At 39.4% G+C, this 18,443-nt stretch overlaps 1 protein-coding gene across 2 annotated transcripts; it reads left to right on the top strand.

Annotated features, from left to right (window-relative positions):
- Positions 1–459: 459 nt before the first annotated feature.
- Positions 460–15,072, top strand: LOC149845060 (putative phospholipid hydroperoxide glutathione peroxidase). Of its 2 annotated transcripts, XM_089995479.1 has the most exons (7): positions 460–594; positions 671–908; positions 2,240–2,316; positions 2,573–2,634; positions 3,081–3,199; positions 14,703–14,870; positions 14,999–15,072. In XM_089995479.1, the coding sequence occupies exons 2-7, from the start codon at positions 855–857 to the stop codon at positions 15,029–15,031; spliced, it is 513 nt and encodes a 170-aa protein (XP_089851605.1). In that variant the 5' UTR covers positions 460–594; positions 671–854; the 3' UTR covers positions 15,032–15,072. The 2 variants fall into 2 exon arrangements, with proteins under 2 accessions (XP_089851605.1, XP_089851606.1); XM_089995480.1 differs by having other exon boundaries at positions 591–908.
- Positions 15,073–18,443: the final 3,371 nt, after the last annotated feature.

The following is an 18,443-nucleotide window of genomic DNA, read 5'->3' as shown; positions in this document are numbered from 1 at the left end:
GGAACAATAGGTACTCGGTTCAGCTCTACTTGTTACATATATTTTTTTTGTAATTCTATTTTTTTAGCTTTAAAATAATGTATTTTTTTTATAAACAAGCTGTTCGGCTTGTTTAACTGGGCACATTTTGAGCGTCAACCCATCTTGGCTCGCGAAAGAATTAACCGTGCTTGAACACTTCAAGTTAGTCTCGGCTAATTTACCAGCCCTACCACTATGTCACGGGTTTTTCTTTCGCAGGGTTTTAGACGATACATACATGTTCGCTTGTCAGACTCACGATTTTCATCCAATTCGTTGGTCTGTCAATTGAACATAAACAGATGACACGTGTATACTTATAACAACAGCCAAGGGTCGAGCGTTTTCACCTGGTACCCAGCCCGACTCGTGTAATCACATGGCACAAAATTTGTGTAGCACTTGATTATTCTCTATCAAGTCTTGAGCCACATAACTGACAGGCCCTGCCGTCCGTCAGGTCTTGGGTCCCACACCTGACAGACCCTGTCGGCACGGTTTAGTGCTTAATGCACAAATATATATTGCACCTGATCTTTTCACGCCCACCTGATCTTTTCACACTGCTGGCTGGTGAGCTGCTTCTCCTCCTCCCTCTCTTTTTCCTTCCTTCTCTGCGCCGTCTGATGCTCCTTGCTTCGGTTCGCAGGGCCTCCTCGATCCCTTCGATTCCGGCAGCGTTTCGGCGACACATCCGATCTCCGATTGCCCCTCTTTCTTCTGTTCTTCCTCCTCCTCCTTGCTTTCTGTACGAGACGGGTCTCTCCGCTTCCTCTTTGCCATCAGCTCCTCCTCGGGCTCTTCTCTTCGGCCGATCGAGATCCGTCTCTGCGATGGCGAGTCAGTCCTCTAAATCGCAGCAATCATTTCATGATTTCACTGTGAAGGTACCTTACACGCGCTTCTCTTACCTCCTCTGGTCCACTTCTTACCATCTCGAATTCACGGCTGTCATCTTTGTTTTTTTACTCTCTCTCTCTCTGTGGATATGGTTCTATGTCTAGTTTTTGCGGCTGGTGAGAGGAGGTCTTTGTAAATGATTTCGTTTCTGGTTTTGGGGAACTGGAGACCTCATGGCGAATATTTCTTTGAATTACTCAGAGTTTGAATCCTTTTAGGTTTGATTTCTTCGGTGTTTCTGAGGACTGTGGACGAGAAAGAATTTGGTTGGTTTATATTGATTTCACTGGTTCAGGTAGAAACTTTTGCGCCTTAGTAATTCTAAGGAACTGATGTACTTCCCTCTCTGGATCTCCGTGGAGAAAATAATTTGTTTCTTTATTTTTTCGATTTAAATTTCAGCTTATTGTTGAAACTTGGGCTTCCCTTTATGTTTGTTAAGGAGGAAAAAGGTTTTTGCAATTATTCAGAAATGGTCTGCACTTTTGGATTGTCTATGTAATTTGTAAATTTAGTTTCACGTGGTGATTGTTTGGGAGGGAGGATTTGGCTGAATTATTCATAAATAGTTAGGCTTGGCCTCAAGTTTCTAATTTACCGTCAAGATGTATTAGCTTTGGTTGGCTGGCAAAATATGGGTGCGGCTTGTGAAGCAAGTATTTGGGATATAATGTTCATGTTTCTTTACTATATGTCGATATTATTTTCTTAATTTGAGGTTAATGAAGGTTGCTAGGAGTTTTATGAGAATTTGTCTTTGATTTGCAATTTGGCCTGTAAAGTTTTGCTCTTTATCTCTGTTATGCGAACCACGAACAAATTTGAAGCAAAATACAAGATAAAGAGAAGAAGAATACAAGAGAAGACACGAGATTTACGTGGTTAGACACTCAACCCTACGTCCCCAGGGGAAGGGGGAACAAAATCCACTAGCAAATATGTGCGAGATACAATGGCAGAATATAGAGCTCTCAAACCCTAATCCCCAATACAAAAAAAAAGAACAAAAGGAAACTCTCTCTCTCTCAAAGAAAAGTGGTGGCTCCTCATAAGAAGGAAGCCAAGCCCGACCACCACAAACCTCATTGAAAATTTCCATTGTACAATCAGACCGGGTCATGGATAGAAATAGGTCCAAAATTCAAGACACCCACAACACTGATTTTGTTTTCATAATAAGTTGAGCGTGCTGACTCTTGTTTGCAGTGGATAATTTTATCTTTTTTACCTGATTTTACTTTGTTAATCACATAAGGGGAGGGTAATACAGGTATTCTGTGTTTGTGATTCTAATGGTGATATCATGCGTCTTGGGCAGGATGTGCGCGGAAATGATGTTGAGTTGAGCAAATACAAGGGAAAGGTATTGCTGGTTGTCAATGTGGCATCTGAGTGGTGAGTTTGTTTTCCTTTTCTGTGGAGGAGAGGGAGCTTCTTTTGTATGTAGCAAGGTCCAGAACGAACAGTCTCTGAAATTTATGAGCAACATGCTTAAGAAATTCCATTTTATCAGTGGGATCTGTTTGTTTCTGTTATCACTTGTTAGTTTTATGTCCCTTGCTCCATTGGCAGTTTTATGGTTGCCCTTGTCTGGATTTCTGGTATTTATGACATTCATAACAATTATTAGCTATGTCTGACTTTGTTCCAGTGGATTAGCCAATTCAAATTACAAGGAGCTTAATGATCTGTACGAGAAGTACAAGGACAAAGGTTCCATTCTTATCATGACATTATTTTTCAGTTGGTCCCTCTGGAATTAGTTTATAGTGCTCTCTATGTTATTTTGTTTTTGTTTGAATGCAGGGGGGATTTATTTGTACAATTATATCCCTATGTTATCTTCATTCATGTGATACACTTTGCTGATGTGCTTATTCTTGTTTGAATCACGATTTGGCTTTCAATGCATTTCAGTTTTTTTTTCATTATTATTTACGTAAAGGCAAAGGACATGTAGGCCTTTATAATAGCACTGTCTTGTGTGACATATATTTGGTTTATAATTTGTCAACAAGTGGGCTTTGTATTGGTTAGGGAACTTAAATAACACTTATTGTTTGCGAACTGTATCGATGGTAACACTTAATTCTAACTTCTCATATTTTTTCAGTAAATCGTATATTTATGCATATAAACCTGAATCATGTTTTGTGCAGGATTAGAAATTCTGGCGTTTCCATGCAATCAGTTCGGTGGGCAAGAGTCAGGGACAAATGATCAGATAGAACAAGTGGTATGCACTCGATTTAAAGCTGAGTTCCCCATCTTTGACAAGGTAAATGCAATATTGCGTACTAATCATATGCTGCAATATTTTTTCCTTGGTCTCTTTTTCCCATTATTATCAGTACTAATGTTAAAATGGAGTAATTTGTTGTTTTTAATCAAATATCATTGCCCTGCACTGGGTTTCCAAAAATCACAGATAATGATGACTCCACTAATTGTTACTGTCATTGTTATCTGCATGCATATTCATAATGTTGTATGCAGATAAATTAGATGAATAACAAAATGTTAAAATGGTGATATCTTTTAAATTCAACTTGCTTTTTTGTATTACTTTTCTCAGTTGGGTAATTGTATCTAATCTCAATTATGCTGCTTTAGATACCTCAGCCTACAGATAACACATTGAAGAATACACATGGTAATTTGGAGCTTGTTGTCCAGTAATCCAACTGGAGAAAAAGATGTGTGATTGATCTATATATTTAGATTAACGATAAAATCCACTTAATCTTCTTCAGAAAGAATGCAAGATTCACATATGTGCATGACATTCTATTTTGATCTGGCTATTCGAGTTACTTCCGCTTTTGATTAGACTGACTTGGTGCTTTGTTATTTTGTCTCATCAACTGCAATTTTCACTTTACATCTCTTAAATAATGTGATTGTCTGTGGTGAGTTGCATATTTACGCAGCATACACAATGATTTATTCTAAACCTGTTGTCTTTTTAGTTTTTTTCACTTGAGTTTGTTGCACTAAATGAATTTGAAATCCCTCCATGTTTTATTGTTCTGGTAATCAGTGTGTTATCTTTGACACACTCCTTCCGAAGCAGATGTGTAATTTTCTCGATTAGATTGCAACTTTTCTTTCATAGAGTCATGCTCTTTTGTACCAATTTTATCCTCTTTGGTACATTTGTGCATGTGCTCTCTCATTTTTACTTTAGCCCTTTGACTGTGAAAAAGGTGTATAGTGTTTCGGGTATGGATCCTATACCAGACCCGAGTCCATTCCATTTATGTATAAGTGTATAATTTTAAGTGTGTTTTTTTTTATCTGGGTTCGGATATTTCACTAGACCCGACCCGACCCGACCCACTGTGTACACTTAAGTGTATTTATACAAAGCATTAGGTCACGATTTCTGATATACAGAAATCGTGACAGCCGCAGTTGCCCCCTTTGGATTTCTCTTCTCGTCTCTCTCTCTTTCTCTCCCTCTTTTCTCTCTTAATGCAGGTACAGATGAAATTCTATCATGGTATCAGAGCGTAGATCCATCTAGAGGCAAAAAAAAAACTCTGGCTCGTGACAACGATCAAGTATTTGAGGTTTTCGCTTCTCTCTTTCTTTCTGTTCTTCTTTCTCTTTCGTCTCTTTTCTATCCCTCTTTCTGAATCTTTCTGTGTACTCACATCTCACGTGAGTTTCATCTTTGTGAATCTGTGATTCACAGGAACTCTATTCACGTGAATCCAGATCGTGGATTGACTGCATTTCACGTGAACTGGTTCACGTGAAACATCGGTTTTCTCCCAGATCGTGGGTTAACAACTTTTCATGTGAACTCGTGAACTGATTCACGTGAAACATTAAATTTATTTCTGTTAATCATTTGATCCTCTTTTACTCCATCTTTTCCAAAGTCTCTGCATATTCGGATGCTATAGTACTTTCCTTTGATTCCTTGTGTTCTGCTGTGCATTATTATTCTTGATTATCCTTTGCTGTGATTATCCTTTGCTGTAAAAAAAAAACAAAAAAGGGATACTTAACATGTGATTACCTTTTCGCGCAAGCCCCTTTCGGTGCACAGAAAAGCTCAAGTTTCTCCATTGTCTAAATTTAACTGTCTATTATTCTCTGACAGCCGGAAAAAAAAAGGTGTTGGGCGAAGGTTAAACTTTTTTGTCTGTTGATTCTTATTTTCTATGAATCCCTATCACCCTCAATCAAATCTTTCTTCAAGTTTTCTCAACCAGCTTGTTTCTGAGAAGTTGAATACCTCAAATTTCTTGATCTGGAAGAGGCAAATTATTCCTTTCATAAGGAGCCAAGGTCTCTTAGGTCACCTGGATGGAACCACTCCAGTTCTACCAGAATTTATCCTGAGAGAAGAAAAAGATGATAAAGGGGTGAGTTCAATCGTGTATGTCAAAAATGCTGAATTTCTCAATTGGGAAAGAAATGACCAATCAGTTGTTGCATACATCACATCCACCCTGTCTCAAGAGATCCTTCTTGCCATTCCTGACAATTGTACAACTCTACAACTCTGGGAACGACTGGTTCAAACGTATTCGCAGGTTTCTCAAGCAAGAGTAGTTTTTCTAAAAAGGGAATTTCAGTTGTTAAGGAAAGATTCTATGACCATCATGGAATATTTGAACAAGATGAAGACCATCACAGATCAACTTGCAGTTATAGGGTGTGTCGTTAGTGACAATGACATGGTGCAACAAACCCTGAGTGGATTGGGATCTGACTACAATATGATAGTCACTTCACTATTGTGTCTCCCTGTTCTTCCTACCTTTGATGAACTACGAACAAAATTGATCCAGTATGAAATGACTCTGAAGGGATTCTCTGAAGAAACTCATAATCATTCAAATTCTCAAGAAGTTTTTGCTACAGGAGTGACTTATGGTAGAGGACGAGGAGGAGGAGGACAAGGGCGAAGTGGACACGGAGGGCGTGGTTTACTTCCCACTCCAAACATGTTTACTCATGCGCAGGGAACAAGATCCATTCCTACTTGCTTCCTTTGTAACAAAAAGGGACATATCAAGGCGAATTGTTGGCATAATCCAGAGAATAAAGGAAAGAGTCCACAGATAGAAATCAAGAGAAAGTTCACAAATACCAGAGACGGTGGAGAGATTAAAGATTTGCTGATATCTGCCTTGTCAGAGTTAAAATTGAAGCAGAGTGATGAAGGCACTTGGTTTGTCGATTTCGGGGCAGCGACTCATGTGACAGGCGATGCAGGTAAAATTTCTAATCCTATTCCTTATTTTGGAAAAAGTAAGATTGTCACTGGAGATGGATCCCACCATCCTGTTTCCCATGTTGGAAAGGTTGTCATCCCTATGTCACATTCTACTCTTACTCTTTCCGACGTTCTTCATGCCCCTGACATTAAGAAAAATATTGTCTCTGTCTCCAAACTTATTGATGATAATAATGCTTCAGTTGAATTCACTCCCTTCTCTGTGCAGGTCAAGGACCTACGCACGAGGGAAACATTTGCTGAAGAAAAGAGACGAGGCAACATGTATGTCTTTGAAGAAGCTCCATGTCATGATGTTCGCCCTTCTCACCTGATTTCAAAGCCTTCATCAGAGTCATGTTCATCCTCTTCTGCTAGTGTTTTTAGTATCTCTGAATGTAATAAGCCATCCTTATGGCATAGTAGGTTAGGACATTGTGGGAGTCATTTTATTGAGAAACTTTGTTTCTAATAATCTCATTCCAAAAGAAAGTCTTAAAAGGGATGAGAGCAATCATATAAATGTTTCAGTTGTCTTTTATGCAAGAGTCATGTATTGCCTTTTCATTCAATTAATAAGAGAGCTTCAAAACCTTTTGAGATCATTTGTTCTGATGTGTGGGGACCCGCCCCAATTGTCTCTGGGTCTGGAAGCAGATATTATCTAATCTTTGTTGATAGTTGTTCTCGATACACTTGGATATATTTCATTAAAAATAAGTCAGAAGTCTTCTCTTTGTTTCAAAATTTCTTTTTCTTGGTCAAAAATCAATTTTCTGAGTCCATTCAGTTTTTCCAATGTGATGGAGGTGAGGAATTTTCATCCCATGATTTTATTTCTTTTCTTCGAGATAACGGAATAGGAAGAAGAGTGTTCTGCCCTCACACTCCTCAACAAAATGGGATTGCTGAACAAAAACATAGACATATCGTTGAAAGTGCCATGAGTATGCTTCATGACAGCAATCTTCCCACCAACCTATGGACAGAAGCCTTTCATTCTGTCGTGCATGTGATAAATAGATTGTCGATGGTCGTTTTGGAAAATAAGTCTCCTTATCACTGCCTCTTTGGAGCTCATCCTAATTATCACGATCTGCGTGTTTTTGGATGTGTTTGTTATGTGCATGTTGATCGGTCCCTGAGAAACAAGTTTCAAGACAAGGCCCAGAAGTGTAGGTTTGTGGGATACGCAGATGACTACAAAGGATATAGGTGTTATGATCCCACCAACAAACGTATCAGAATCTCAAGAAATGTTGTCTTTGATGAACAAAATTTTGATGACAAAGCTGATGCAACGAATATACCAACTAAAGTTTACTATCCTTGGTTGAGTTCAGAACTTTTTGCTAGCTCCAGCGAAGCATGTTCACCAGATTTCGTGCAGCAAGAAGAAGAGATGTCTGAAAACACTGAGACGTTGGGGCCACAGAATTCAGAAAAAATACCTGGCAAATACAAAGGCATTGTCTATAAAGGCATTGTCTATTCCAGACAGAGACCGATGACATCAAGCCATTCAGATCATACTTCAATCAGCAATCTGTCCCCTTCTCACACTCTTGAGATCAGAAAATCGAGCCGCATACGACATCCCATTGACAGGTGGGTTAGCTATAACAACTTCTCCTTGGATCTTCAGCTGTTTTTAACTGCTCTCAATAAAGAAGATGAGCCCACTATGTACTACCAGGCTGCCACTTCTACCAAGTGGGTATAAGCCATGAATGATTAAATGCAAGTTTCGCATGAATGCGGAACTTGGGAAGTTGTTCCCAGACCGCCTAACAAAAATGTTGTCGGATGTAAATGGGTCTACAAGATAAAGTACAAGCCAGATGGAACTATTGAGCGATACAAGGCAAGGCTCGTGGCAAAAGGATTCACTTAAGAAGCAGGGCAAGACTATGATGAGACCTTTAGTCCGGTTGTAAGAATGGGAACAATTCGGATTATTATCTCTCTGGCTGTTGAACATGGGTGAAAGTTAAGTCAGCTTGATGTAAAGAATGCCTTCTTGCATGGGGACTTGAAGGAGGAAGTGTATATGGAGCACCCCCCTGGATATCAAGAACAAAATTGTAAAACCCATGTGTGCAGGTTAAAGAGAGCTATCTATGGTCTGAAGCAAGCCTCTCGCTCTTGGTTTGATAGCTTCTCACTAGAGATTCAAAAACATGGATTTTCACGTTCCATGCTGGACCACTCATTGTTCTTTTTCAGAAGCGAGACTGTGACCACTCTGTTATTAATTTATGTTGATGATATTGTTATCACAGGAAACTCTGCGGTCCATATCCAAGAAGTGAAAGACTTGGTCAGAGGTTCAAAATGAAAGATCTTGTAACTCTACGCTATTTTCTTGGTATAGAAGTTGATAATCAAACTCATGGCTTGACACTCACTCAGCACAAGTACACCGTAGATATTCTCCGCAAGGCAGGCATGAAAGACTGCAAACCTCTGGGAACTCCGAGTATCCTGCATCACAAACTTAGTGTCCATGATGGAGATCTGTGTGATGATCCCACCAGGTATCGAAGCATAATAGGAATGTTACAGTATCTCACATTCACTAGACCTAATATTGTTTATGCAGTCAATCAAGTATCTTAATTTATGTATGCGCCACGTACTGGACATATGGAAGTTGTTAAGATGATCCTTAGATATCTGAAAGGGACTATTGGGGATGGATTGACATACTCAACACAGTCATATGGCAAAGATGAGCATGGGCTTACTGTATATTGTGATGCAGACTGGGTTGGAGATCCTGATGAACGAAGATCTACATCAGGATATTGTGTCTTCATTGGAAGAAATTTAGTCTCTTGGAGCAGTAGAAAACAAAAAGTTATCGCCAGATCAAGTACTAAGGTTGAGTATAGATCTATGGCTACTGCTACTGCCGAAGTCACATGGATCAGACATCTACTGACTGAAGTAGGAGAAAAGATCTTCCACACTACCTTGCTATGTAACAACCAAAGTGCTATTAACATGTCATTCAATCCAGTACATCACATTCGTGCTAAGCACATTGAGATTGACCAACACTTTGTGAGACAGAAAGTTGAAGAAAAAGAGATTGAGCCTGAGTTCGTCAATACTGAAAAACAAGTTGCGGACCTGTTTACGAAAGGGTTAACAAATGATCGTTTTTTGACACTCAAAGGCAAGTTGTGCATGGTCCATAACCATGATCAACTTGAGGGGGGGTGAAAAAGGTGTATAGTGTTTCGGGTCTGGATCCTATACCAGACCCGAGTCCATTCCATTTATGTATAAGTGTATAATTTTAAGTGTTTTTTTTATCTGGGTTCGGATATTTCATTAGACCCAACCCGACCCACTGTGTACACTTAAGTGTATTTATACAAAGCATTAGGTCACGATTTCTGATATACAGAAATCGTGACAGCCGCAGTTGCCCTCTTTGTATTTCTCTTCTCGTCTCTCTCTCTTTCTCTCCCTCTCTCTCTCTTTTCTCTCTTAATGCAGGTACAGATGAAATTCTATCAGACTGTAGGGGTGAATCTTTGTCCTGTTACACCATGTGCTCTGGAGTCATCAGTTTTTATGGTTTCTTTTTTGATAGACCAGCTGGGGTTAGGCAGACTCCGACCAGTTTACAAAAGTAAATAAATACAATTTAGAGTTCCACTAGGGATGGAAACCAGTCCGGAGGTTTGTACTTCCTTACATGATCTTGTCCCAAGTGTGCTAGCTTAACCAGCCTAGTAGGGATGTAGTTGTGCTCCTTTGGAATTCATCGACAGGAGAATGCTTTGAATGAACAAAAGAGTTTTAGAATGGAGTGCTGTAAAGATGAATGTTGTAAGGAGTCATTCATTGCTGCTGAGGTGGTACAGGCAACATCCTGTCTTGAAGACAGCTGGATCAACTGTCAAAGTCGTAACCACCAATGGCACTCAAGAATGCTGAGGTCCAAGGGTCTCACAAGGCACCCCATCAGAAGAAAGAAGCCCGAGGATTTCCAGATAGAAAATCCAATTTTCCATTAGTAATCTGCTTTGGAGAATATCAATAGCATGATCCATCCGTAGAGTGGCCGCTTGCATGAATTTGTGGAAAGCCAATTCAATTTAATTGGGTGCTGACTAGTAGCCAAAATCTGCAGGTGTGGTCTAGCTTCATTCAAAACTTGTGATATGATGAAATCTGAAGATTAAGGTCCATGCTGATAGGTTATACAGTTCCCTGGTGTCCCATATATTACTAATGACTGAGTTGAAAAGAGATGACCAGGCTTGCTGGAGTAGTTTATTATCAAGTACCTTAGTTCCCCACTGAATAAGTGCCAGTGACAAATCTGAATACATTGAAAAAGAAATGTCAAAGAGCCATCCAATAAAATTGGAACGATACAGGGAGTCATCATCAGGTTTGGGATTAACTATAATCTACTCCTGAAGACCAGTTTACTGATGTGCATACTGTTAAAATATAGTTTGCGTATGGATCTGGATCCAGATCCATACGCATGGCATGTTAAATGAAACACATGCTCAATACAACTTCATTAATGGCATCCTGATATTACAAGGCTCGTTGTATACTTGTTTTATTTTATAAAGGTTAGGGTTTGGAGGTCGAGCAAACGAGTGCCGCCCCAACCGATTGTGCATCTCCTCTCTCTCTCTCTCTCTCTCTCTCTCTCTCTCTACTTTCCTGTGCAGGCTGAACCACACATACGAAATCGAAATCTAATATGGTATCAGAGCTTGGGGTTGCGGAATCCTATTAGAAGCGTGTTCAGCGAGATCACAGGTTTTTTTTTTTATTCTCCTCTCCCAATCTTTCTATGCAACTCATCTTTTCCCCTTTTTATTCTCCTCACTGATTGCAGCATGTTTGATTCATTTTTTGGTTGTAGTCACCATTTTTTTTTCTGCTAGTTCTCGATTCTTAACGTGATATCAATCCCTTCGTCTGCTACTCATTTTTTATTCTCGTTCATCAACGACTGATTCCAAACCTGCTACTCATTTTTTTTATTCTCGTTCATCAACGACTTATTCCAATCTCATCTCTTTCATTTCCACTCTTTAACGTCTTTGATTCCAGAATTTTTTTTTTATTCATTCTTTGATTTCCAGAACTTTTAACGTCTGTCAGTTTCATTCATTTTTTTTATTCCAGAAATTCTTTGATTCCAGAAATTTTTCCTTTATTGCTATTTGAGTGTCCCCTATGCAACGCCTACAGGCAGATTGTAATTGTTTACAATCTCGATTCTATTTCCAGATATCGGTAGCACAGGTACATGTCTTGTTGAAGTTCTCCTGATTAATTGAGTGATCTCAAACCTGTTTGTTTCTTTGCATTCGTTTTGTTTGCTTATTCATTGTCCCATTGATATGGATTACCCATCGTCATCCAGTCCCTCTGCAAATTTCTTGAGTCAGCTCGTTACAGAAAAACTTACTCATTCTAATTTTTTGACTTGGAAGAGTCAAATCCTTCCTTTTATACGGAGTCAGGATCTCGATGAACATCTGGATGGTTTAGTTTCTATACCATCACGACTTATTTTGCAGGAAACCAAGGATGAGAAGGGTGACACAATTACCATTTCTATTAAGAATCCAGAGTATACAGCTTGGAGGAAGCAGGATCAGTCTTTGGTTGCTTATATTACGTCAACACTCTCTCAAGAAGTGTTGGTTACTCTTTCAGATGATTGCACTGCGGCGGATCTGTGGAGTAAGTTGTCTCAGACATATTCTCAGATATCAGAAGCTCGAGTTATGTACTTAAAAAATGAATTTCAAAGTTTGAAGAAAGGCTCCATAACAGTCATGGAATACATAGGCCGCTTGAAGAGTATTACTGATCAATTGGCGGTTATTGGAAGTGCTATTGCAGATAAAGATAAAGTTCAACAGCTTCTCATTGGATTGGGTCCTGATTTTGACATGTTTACCACAGCTTTATCATGCCTTCCGCAGTTGCCCACTTTTGACGACCTTCAAGCGAAACTTCTCCAGCATGAGATGATTATGAAACAAAGGGCAGAAGGAAATGAATCAGATCGTCCTCATTCAGTTTTGGCTATGGACACTTTTGTAGGTTTTGGACGAGGGAATAGAGGGCATCAAGGAGGCAGAGGCCGCGAACGTTTTGGGCAGGGAGCTGATTGTTGGTTTAATCTACAGAATAGAGGAAAAATAAACAAAATTGAGAATAAATCAGCTACTACTATGGACACAAAAGGGCCATCCACAGATGTGCAACAACTTTTGTTATCAGCATTGTCACAGATGACGATCAAGCAAAATGAACAAGGCGAATGGTATGTTGATTCAGGTGCCGCCACACATGTTACGGGTAATGCGGGTAAGTTATCTCACTTATTGCCTTATTTTGAAAAAGGTAGTATAGTTACGGGAGATGGAACTTATTACTCCATTAGTCATACCGGCAGTGCACATATCCCTATGTCAAAGTCCCCACTTCACTTGTCCAATGTCCTTCTTGCTCCTAATATTAAAAAGAACATTGTTTATGTAGCTAAACTTGTTGACGATATGAATTCTTCCGTCGAATTTACTCCCTCTTCTGTTTATGTTAAGGATCTACGAACGAAGGAGACATTCGCTAAGGGGGAGCGACAAGAAAACTTGTACGTCTTCAAGGAGATTCCTTCAGTGTCTTCGTCTTCAGTCCCAGTTCTCCAGTTGAAGTCGTCCAAGCATTCTTCAGTGTCTTCACCTTCAGAGTCTTTGTTTTTCCCTTCATTGAAAGTTTTTAATTCATCTCATTGTAATAAGTCAGATATTTGGCATAGTCGTTTGGGACATTGTAGTCGGGGTTTCGTTGAAAATCTTGTATCTGACGGTCTCCTTCCAGAGTCTAGTTTATGTTCATTTTTTGATAATAATAATAAATGTTCTTCATGCGAACTCTGCAAAAGTCATGTTCTTCCTTTTCATATTATAAATAAAAGAGCTTCAAAGCCATTTGAGATTATTTGTTCTGATGTTTGGGGAGCCGCACTTATTCCTTCTCTTTCTGGCAGTCGTTACTATGTTATCTTTATTGATTCTTATTCCCGTTATACTTGGATATATTTTTTAAAACACAAGCATGAAGTTTTTCAAATATTTCGGGAATTCCATTCGATGGTCAAAACAAAGTTTGCTTGTGATATTGTGCATTTACAATGTGATGGTGGAGGAGAGTATTCATCGAACGAGTTTATTGCCTTTCTTCAGGATAAAGGAATAAGTCAACAGGTTTATTGCCCTCATACTCCTCAACAAAATGGGGTTGCGGAGAGGAAACACAGTCATATTGTAGAGAGCGCGATGAGCATGTTACATGATAGCAATGTGCCCGTTAGTCTCTGGACAGAAGTTTTTCACACATCTGTTCATATCATAAATCGTCGACAGACTTGTTTATCGCAAGAACGATAATCTGCATAGAGGACATGAACTCATCACTTATACAGACGCAGATTGGGCAGGGGATCCAGATGAGAGACGATCTAGCTCTGGATATTGTGTATATATTGGACACAATTTAGTGTCCTGGAGCAGCAGAAAACAAAAGGCAGTGGCACGATCGAGTACAGAGGCTGAATACAGATCGATGGCTGCAGGCACGGCAGAAGCCACATGGATTAGACACTTATTGAGTGATCTTTGGGAGACAATTATTCGATCATTTCTTCTTTGTGTCAATCAAAGCGCAATAAACATTGCATGTAATCCTATCCAGCATAGCAGAACGAAGCACATTGAGATTGATCAACATTTCATACGGCAGAAAGTCGAGATGAAGGAGATAGAACTACGTCATGTTCGAACAGAAGATCAAGTGGCAGACCTGTTTACCAAGGGGTTAACAGGACGTCAATTTTAGCTATTGAAGAGCAAGTTGTATATGCTCCAAAATCATGTACAACTTGAGGGAGGGTGTTAAAATATAGTTCCCTGGTGTCCCATATATTACTAATGACTGAGTTGAAAAGAGATGACCAGGCTTGCTGGAGTAGTTTATTATCAAGTACCTTGGTTCCTCACTGAATAAGTGCCAGTGACAAATCTGAATACATTGAAAAAGAAATGTCAAAGAGACATCCAATAAAATTGGAACGATACAGGGAGTCATCATCAGGTTTGGGATTAACTATAATCTACTCCTGAAGACCAGTTTACTGATGTGCATACAATTTGCCAAAGTTATTAGACAGATGCAGCGGCCATTAACTACTTGAAATGTGTTGAGGATGCTGCTCTTCAGTAAACTTTTATATGATAGTGTCTACGTCATTAACAGGATAAACCCATACGCTATAACTTTTACAATAAGAGAGCTGGTTTGAATCTTCAGAATCTTCCTGATTGCCTGGTTGGATAAGTTCTGGTGCTGCCAATACGAGAAAAGGATTTTGGCTGCCTATATATATACACTATGATGCCCAAGTTTAAATTTAGTCATGGCTTATGAAAAGACTTCCCCAGAAGTGTTTGCTGTCCCGAGTCTCAAGATCAATACCCCTTGCTTTTGGCAGGTGTCCGTTAATGGCGATAAAGCTGCTCCTGTTTACAAGTTTTTGAAATCAAGCAAGGGTGGCATCTTTGGCGACAGCATAAAGTGGAACTTCGCCAAGTTCTTGGTTGATCAGGAAGGTCACGTTGTTGACCGCTATGCCCCCACAACTTCACCCTTGAGCATTGAGGTAAACTAGTTACTAACTTCATGTTGGTGGATCACATTACAGACATACGTCTAGGCAATTTTGATTGAAGCAAAGACGAATTTGATTCCTTTGACTAACTAATTTGCTCGTTTGCTTTGGTTTTGCAGAAAGATATAAATAAGCTGCTGGCTATACCTTGATGATGCGCATGCCCCCAGAGAGAGAGAGAGAGAGAGAGAGAGAGAGAGAGAGAGAGATTTGCAATAATATAGTATCTGTGCACGCTATACGTTTCCGACTTGGTCTATGCTATCTCCTTGTGTGACATTTTATGATCCATTAATGTAGTATCTATCCGTACTATATGTTTCTTACTCGTTCTATGTTTTGCTCATGTGAAACGTTTTATTGTCCATGTAGGTGCTTGAAATTAGTTTTTTTGGCAAGTTGTATGCGTTTCTCGTTTGTTCTTGTTTTTTATCACAAAAAAACCTCCGCACAACAAATAAATTCACAATTTTTAAAATGGAAGAAAATTAAAAGCTTTAAAAACTTATCTTCAAAATCACGTATGCCCTTTTTATCATATTACTAATAAAAAAAGATCAATACCTCTCAAATAATATGCTTTTGTGATATTTTCAAAACATCGTCTAAAGCGGGGTCGTGACATTGAAAATCAGCGAGTTCCGATCCTTGTGTTCGAAATTTTGATTTCGAACTTGTCCTACATCTCCTGATAAGTCAGATTTCGATCATGGGCCCTCCCAAGGGAGGGAGGATCAGGTGCATTTCTTAGGCCTCAGGCCTCACAAATGACAGGCCCCAAAATGGAGGCAGCGGCACATTAAAAGTGTGCAATCGCATTTCCCCTGATCTTTTTTCCTCCCGAAGATGATCCCATCCATGCCGCTTGGTGATCATCATGAACATTGTATACGAGAGGTATGAGAAAACAGTGGTTAGCCACATTGCTTGCAGGCCAATTGTATTCTGACACTTTTTATCAAATCAGCAAGTAGAATGGGCTGTTTGCATGGGCTTAGATTAGGCCAAACCTAAGCCAGTATGGCCTTACATGATGTCTGAACGGGCTCATCACTCATGTTAGTTCGCTCATGGTAGAACTCGTCTATCTGGAGTTTGGTTAAGCCACTTTGCCAGCCTCAGTCAGGGTTGTCAATGGTGGCCACCAACCTGCCCACCGTTCTTCTTTTTCATCTGCAATCCAAGGACCACAGACCTATTGTGTCGTGTCCAAAACCTCGACTCAATCTGAGGCATACTACCGTTGACCTCACCTGCCACTTCCACCCTTACCACTGCCACCATCTTGCCAGATCTCATCTATTATTACCACCACAATGCACAGCTAGCTCTTGCCCTTCTCAACCATAAACGGCTGCTCGCATCCCACCTCCACCGCTCCTCTCCAATAGCCCCAAGCCTCCTGCCTCCTTTCCTTCCCTCCACCCCCTTCTTCTCCTTCTCCCTTGCTTGGAAACCTTCACCATCATTTTGCATTGCTCGTGACTAAGAACGACGGGAGGGTGTTGTGTGTTCTCCCCCAAAGATGCATTGTTTGCTACAGTGCGTGTTCGGGGGTCTGAATGAGTGCAATGTATATAAGCATGTAGGGCTTGTATCCCCATGTGTGTCGGCATCACTTAGCATCGGAGTCCGGTGCGGTTGCAAAGACTTAAGTACCCTTTCCTGTTATTCTCGTCATGAAACGATGGTTTAAGAAAAAGACAAAAATGCCCTCAATCCAAAAAAAAGGAAACGACGGTTCGAGAAAAGGACAAAAATGTTCTTCATCCAGAAAGTTGAGGATGATGTTAACTGTTCAAAGTCCAAACGTTCCGTTTTTGCCCTAAGCATTAAACTTTTGCACCATCTGCTGTAACAAGAGCTCCCTTTGACGATGCACCCTATACTGTCGTCTGTTGTTGCCGGAGCAACCATTGTTGTCGTCTCGAGTCTAGGTTCCCGCCTTGGTTTTTAGCTTGTGTTACAACACATTGCCGCCTTCTCGTTTCTGCCTTGTGTTACAAAACATTCTCAGGTTCGTTCCTACCTCGTGGAGATAACTATAAATCGATCTACCGGTTCGATCATTGGTGGGCGTCATAGGGGCATTTGTCAGCCATCTCTTTTTACAGTCTTCTCTTCTTTTTCGTTGTCGTTAGGCAGTATGGAAGAAAGCAATGACGCACAAACATTCTAACAAGTGTCATTAAAGCATCGTGAGTACCTTTCCATGTCATCATGCTATTGTTGAAGAACGTATGTCATCGTGAGTGCCATTAAGGCATTGTTTTGTTATTGCAGGTGGATCTTGTCCTTTCGATGGTTGAAAAATCAAAGATATTTGTAAGACATTGGGATTTGTTGACAAGAATGCTTGTTTACATATGCGAGGAAGGGCCTTTACCCCATCTGGTATCGTCTATTCACTCAGTATATGCAATGTATCGCAAATCGCGGTTATAGTAGCATATTATCGATTTGTGAGATATTGTTTTGTTTGTTAATATCGATTTGTAAGCTATTGTGCTAAATTTTTGTATCAATTTGAAATATATTTTGCGATATGTATATTGATATGTAAGATATTATGTTTTGTAGTGTTGATTTGCAAGCTATTATGCTGAATTCCAGTATCGATTTATAATATATTTTGTGATATGTATATCGATTTGTAAGATATTATGTGTTTTGTAGTGTCGATTTGTAAACTATTATGCTGAATTACCATATCGATTTATAATATATTATGCGATATGTATATTGATTTGTAAGATATTATATTTTTTTAGTATCGATTTGTAAGATATTTGTAGAAAAAAAAATTAAAATGTGTGCGTGCGAAAATACATTGTTGCGTGCTTGCGGTGGCGATTTTTGTATTCAAATCGTTGCTCATTTAGCGATTTTTATTGAAATCGCTTCACAGCGTCGTAGATATAATTAAATCGTTGTCACGTGAATCTCTATCGTAAACATAAATATACGACAAATTATTTTTTTTATTGGCATGGTAAGTAACAACTCGATGCATAGTATAAGCAAATAAGAAATCACTATTGCTTTTATACTGTGATTCATTCAATCATTTCTTTGACTTGCTTAACCTTATCGGTATCCATTTAACGCAAAATGATATCGTGCTTATGACAGTGGTGAGCTTATCACCTGGTTGGAGTGAAGATGATCTATCTCAATCATTGGAAAGTTATGAAGAAATGAACATGTGCACTAATGATGCACATGATAGGAAGGGTGCAGGCATTGGATTCACTTTTGACTTGAATGTTCCAGCAGAAGAAATGCAAATCAATAATGAGGTAGACGATCATGACAGTACACTTTATAAAGGTGTAGGCACTAAGAATGTACATGATAGTACACTTGACTCTATTCCCATAGAAGAAATGCAGTTTAATAATGAGGAAGCTGCATATAAATTTTACAATGATTATGCCTTAAAATTTGGCTTCAGTGTTAGAAGGTATTGTTGGTTAAAAAATGCACAGGGTGTCGTGGTGAGAAAGACATATGTTTATTCTAAGGAAGGTTGAAAGAAGTCAAGTGAAAATCCAACAAGGAGCA

This window comes from Nuphar pumila, chromosome 2 (assembly GCF_984573655.1).
Source record: "Nuphar pumila chromosome 2, dmNupPumi1.hap1.1, whole genome shotgun sequence".
Lineage (NCBI taxonomy): Eukaryota > Viridiplantae > Streptophyta > Magnoliopsida > Nymphaeales > Nymphaeaceae > Nuphar > Nuphar pumila.
This window is presented reverse-complemented; position numbering and strand designations above follow the sequence as displayed.

Bases quoted from the DNA above. Each gene is read 5' to 3' on its own strand.
- LOC149845060 (XM_089995480.1), top strand. From the start codon at position 648: ATGCTCCTTGCTTCGGTTCGCAGGGCCTCCTCGATCCCTTCGATTCCG. The intron at 2,635-3,080 runs GTTCCATTCTTA...TGTTTTGTGCAG, and splicing joins CGAGAAGTACAAGGACAAAG to GATTAGAAATTCTGGCGTTT. The intron at 14,871-14,998 runs GTAAACTAGTTA...TTGGTTTTGCAG, and splicing joins CTTCACCCTTGAGCATTGAG to AAAGATATAAATAAGCTGCT.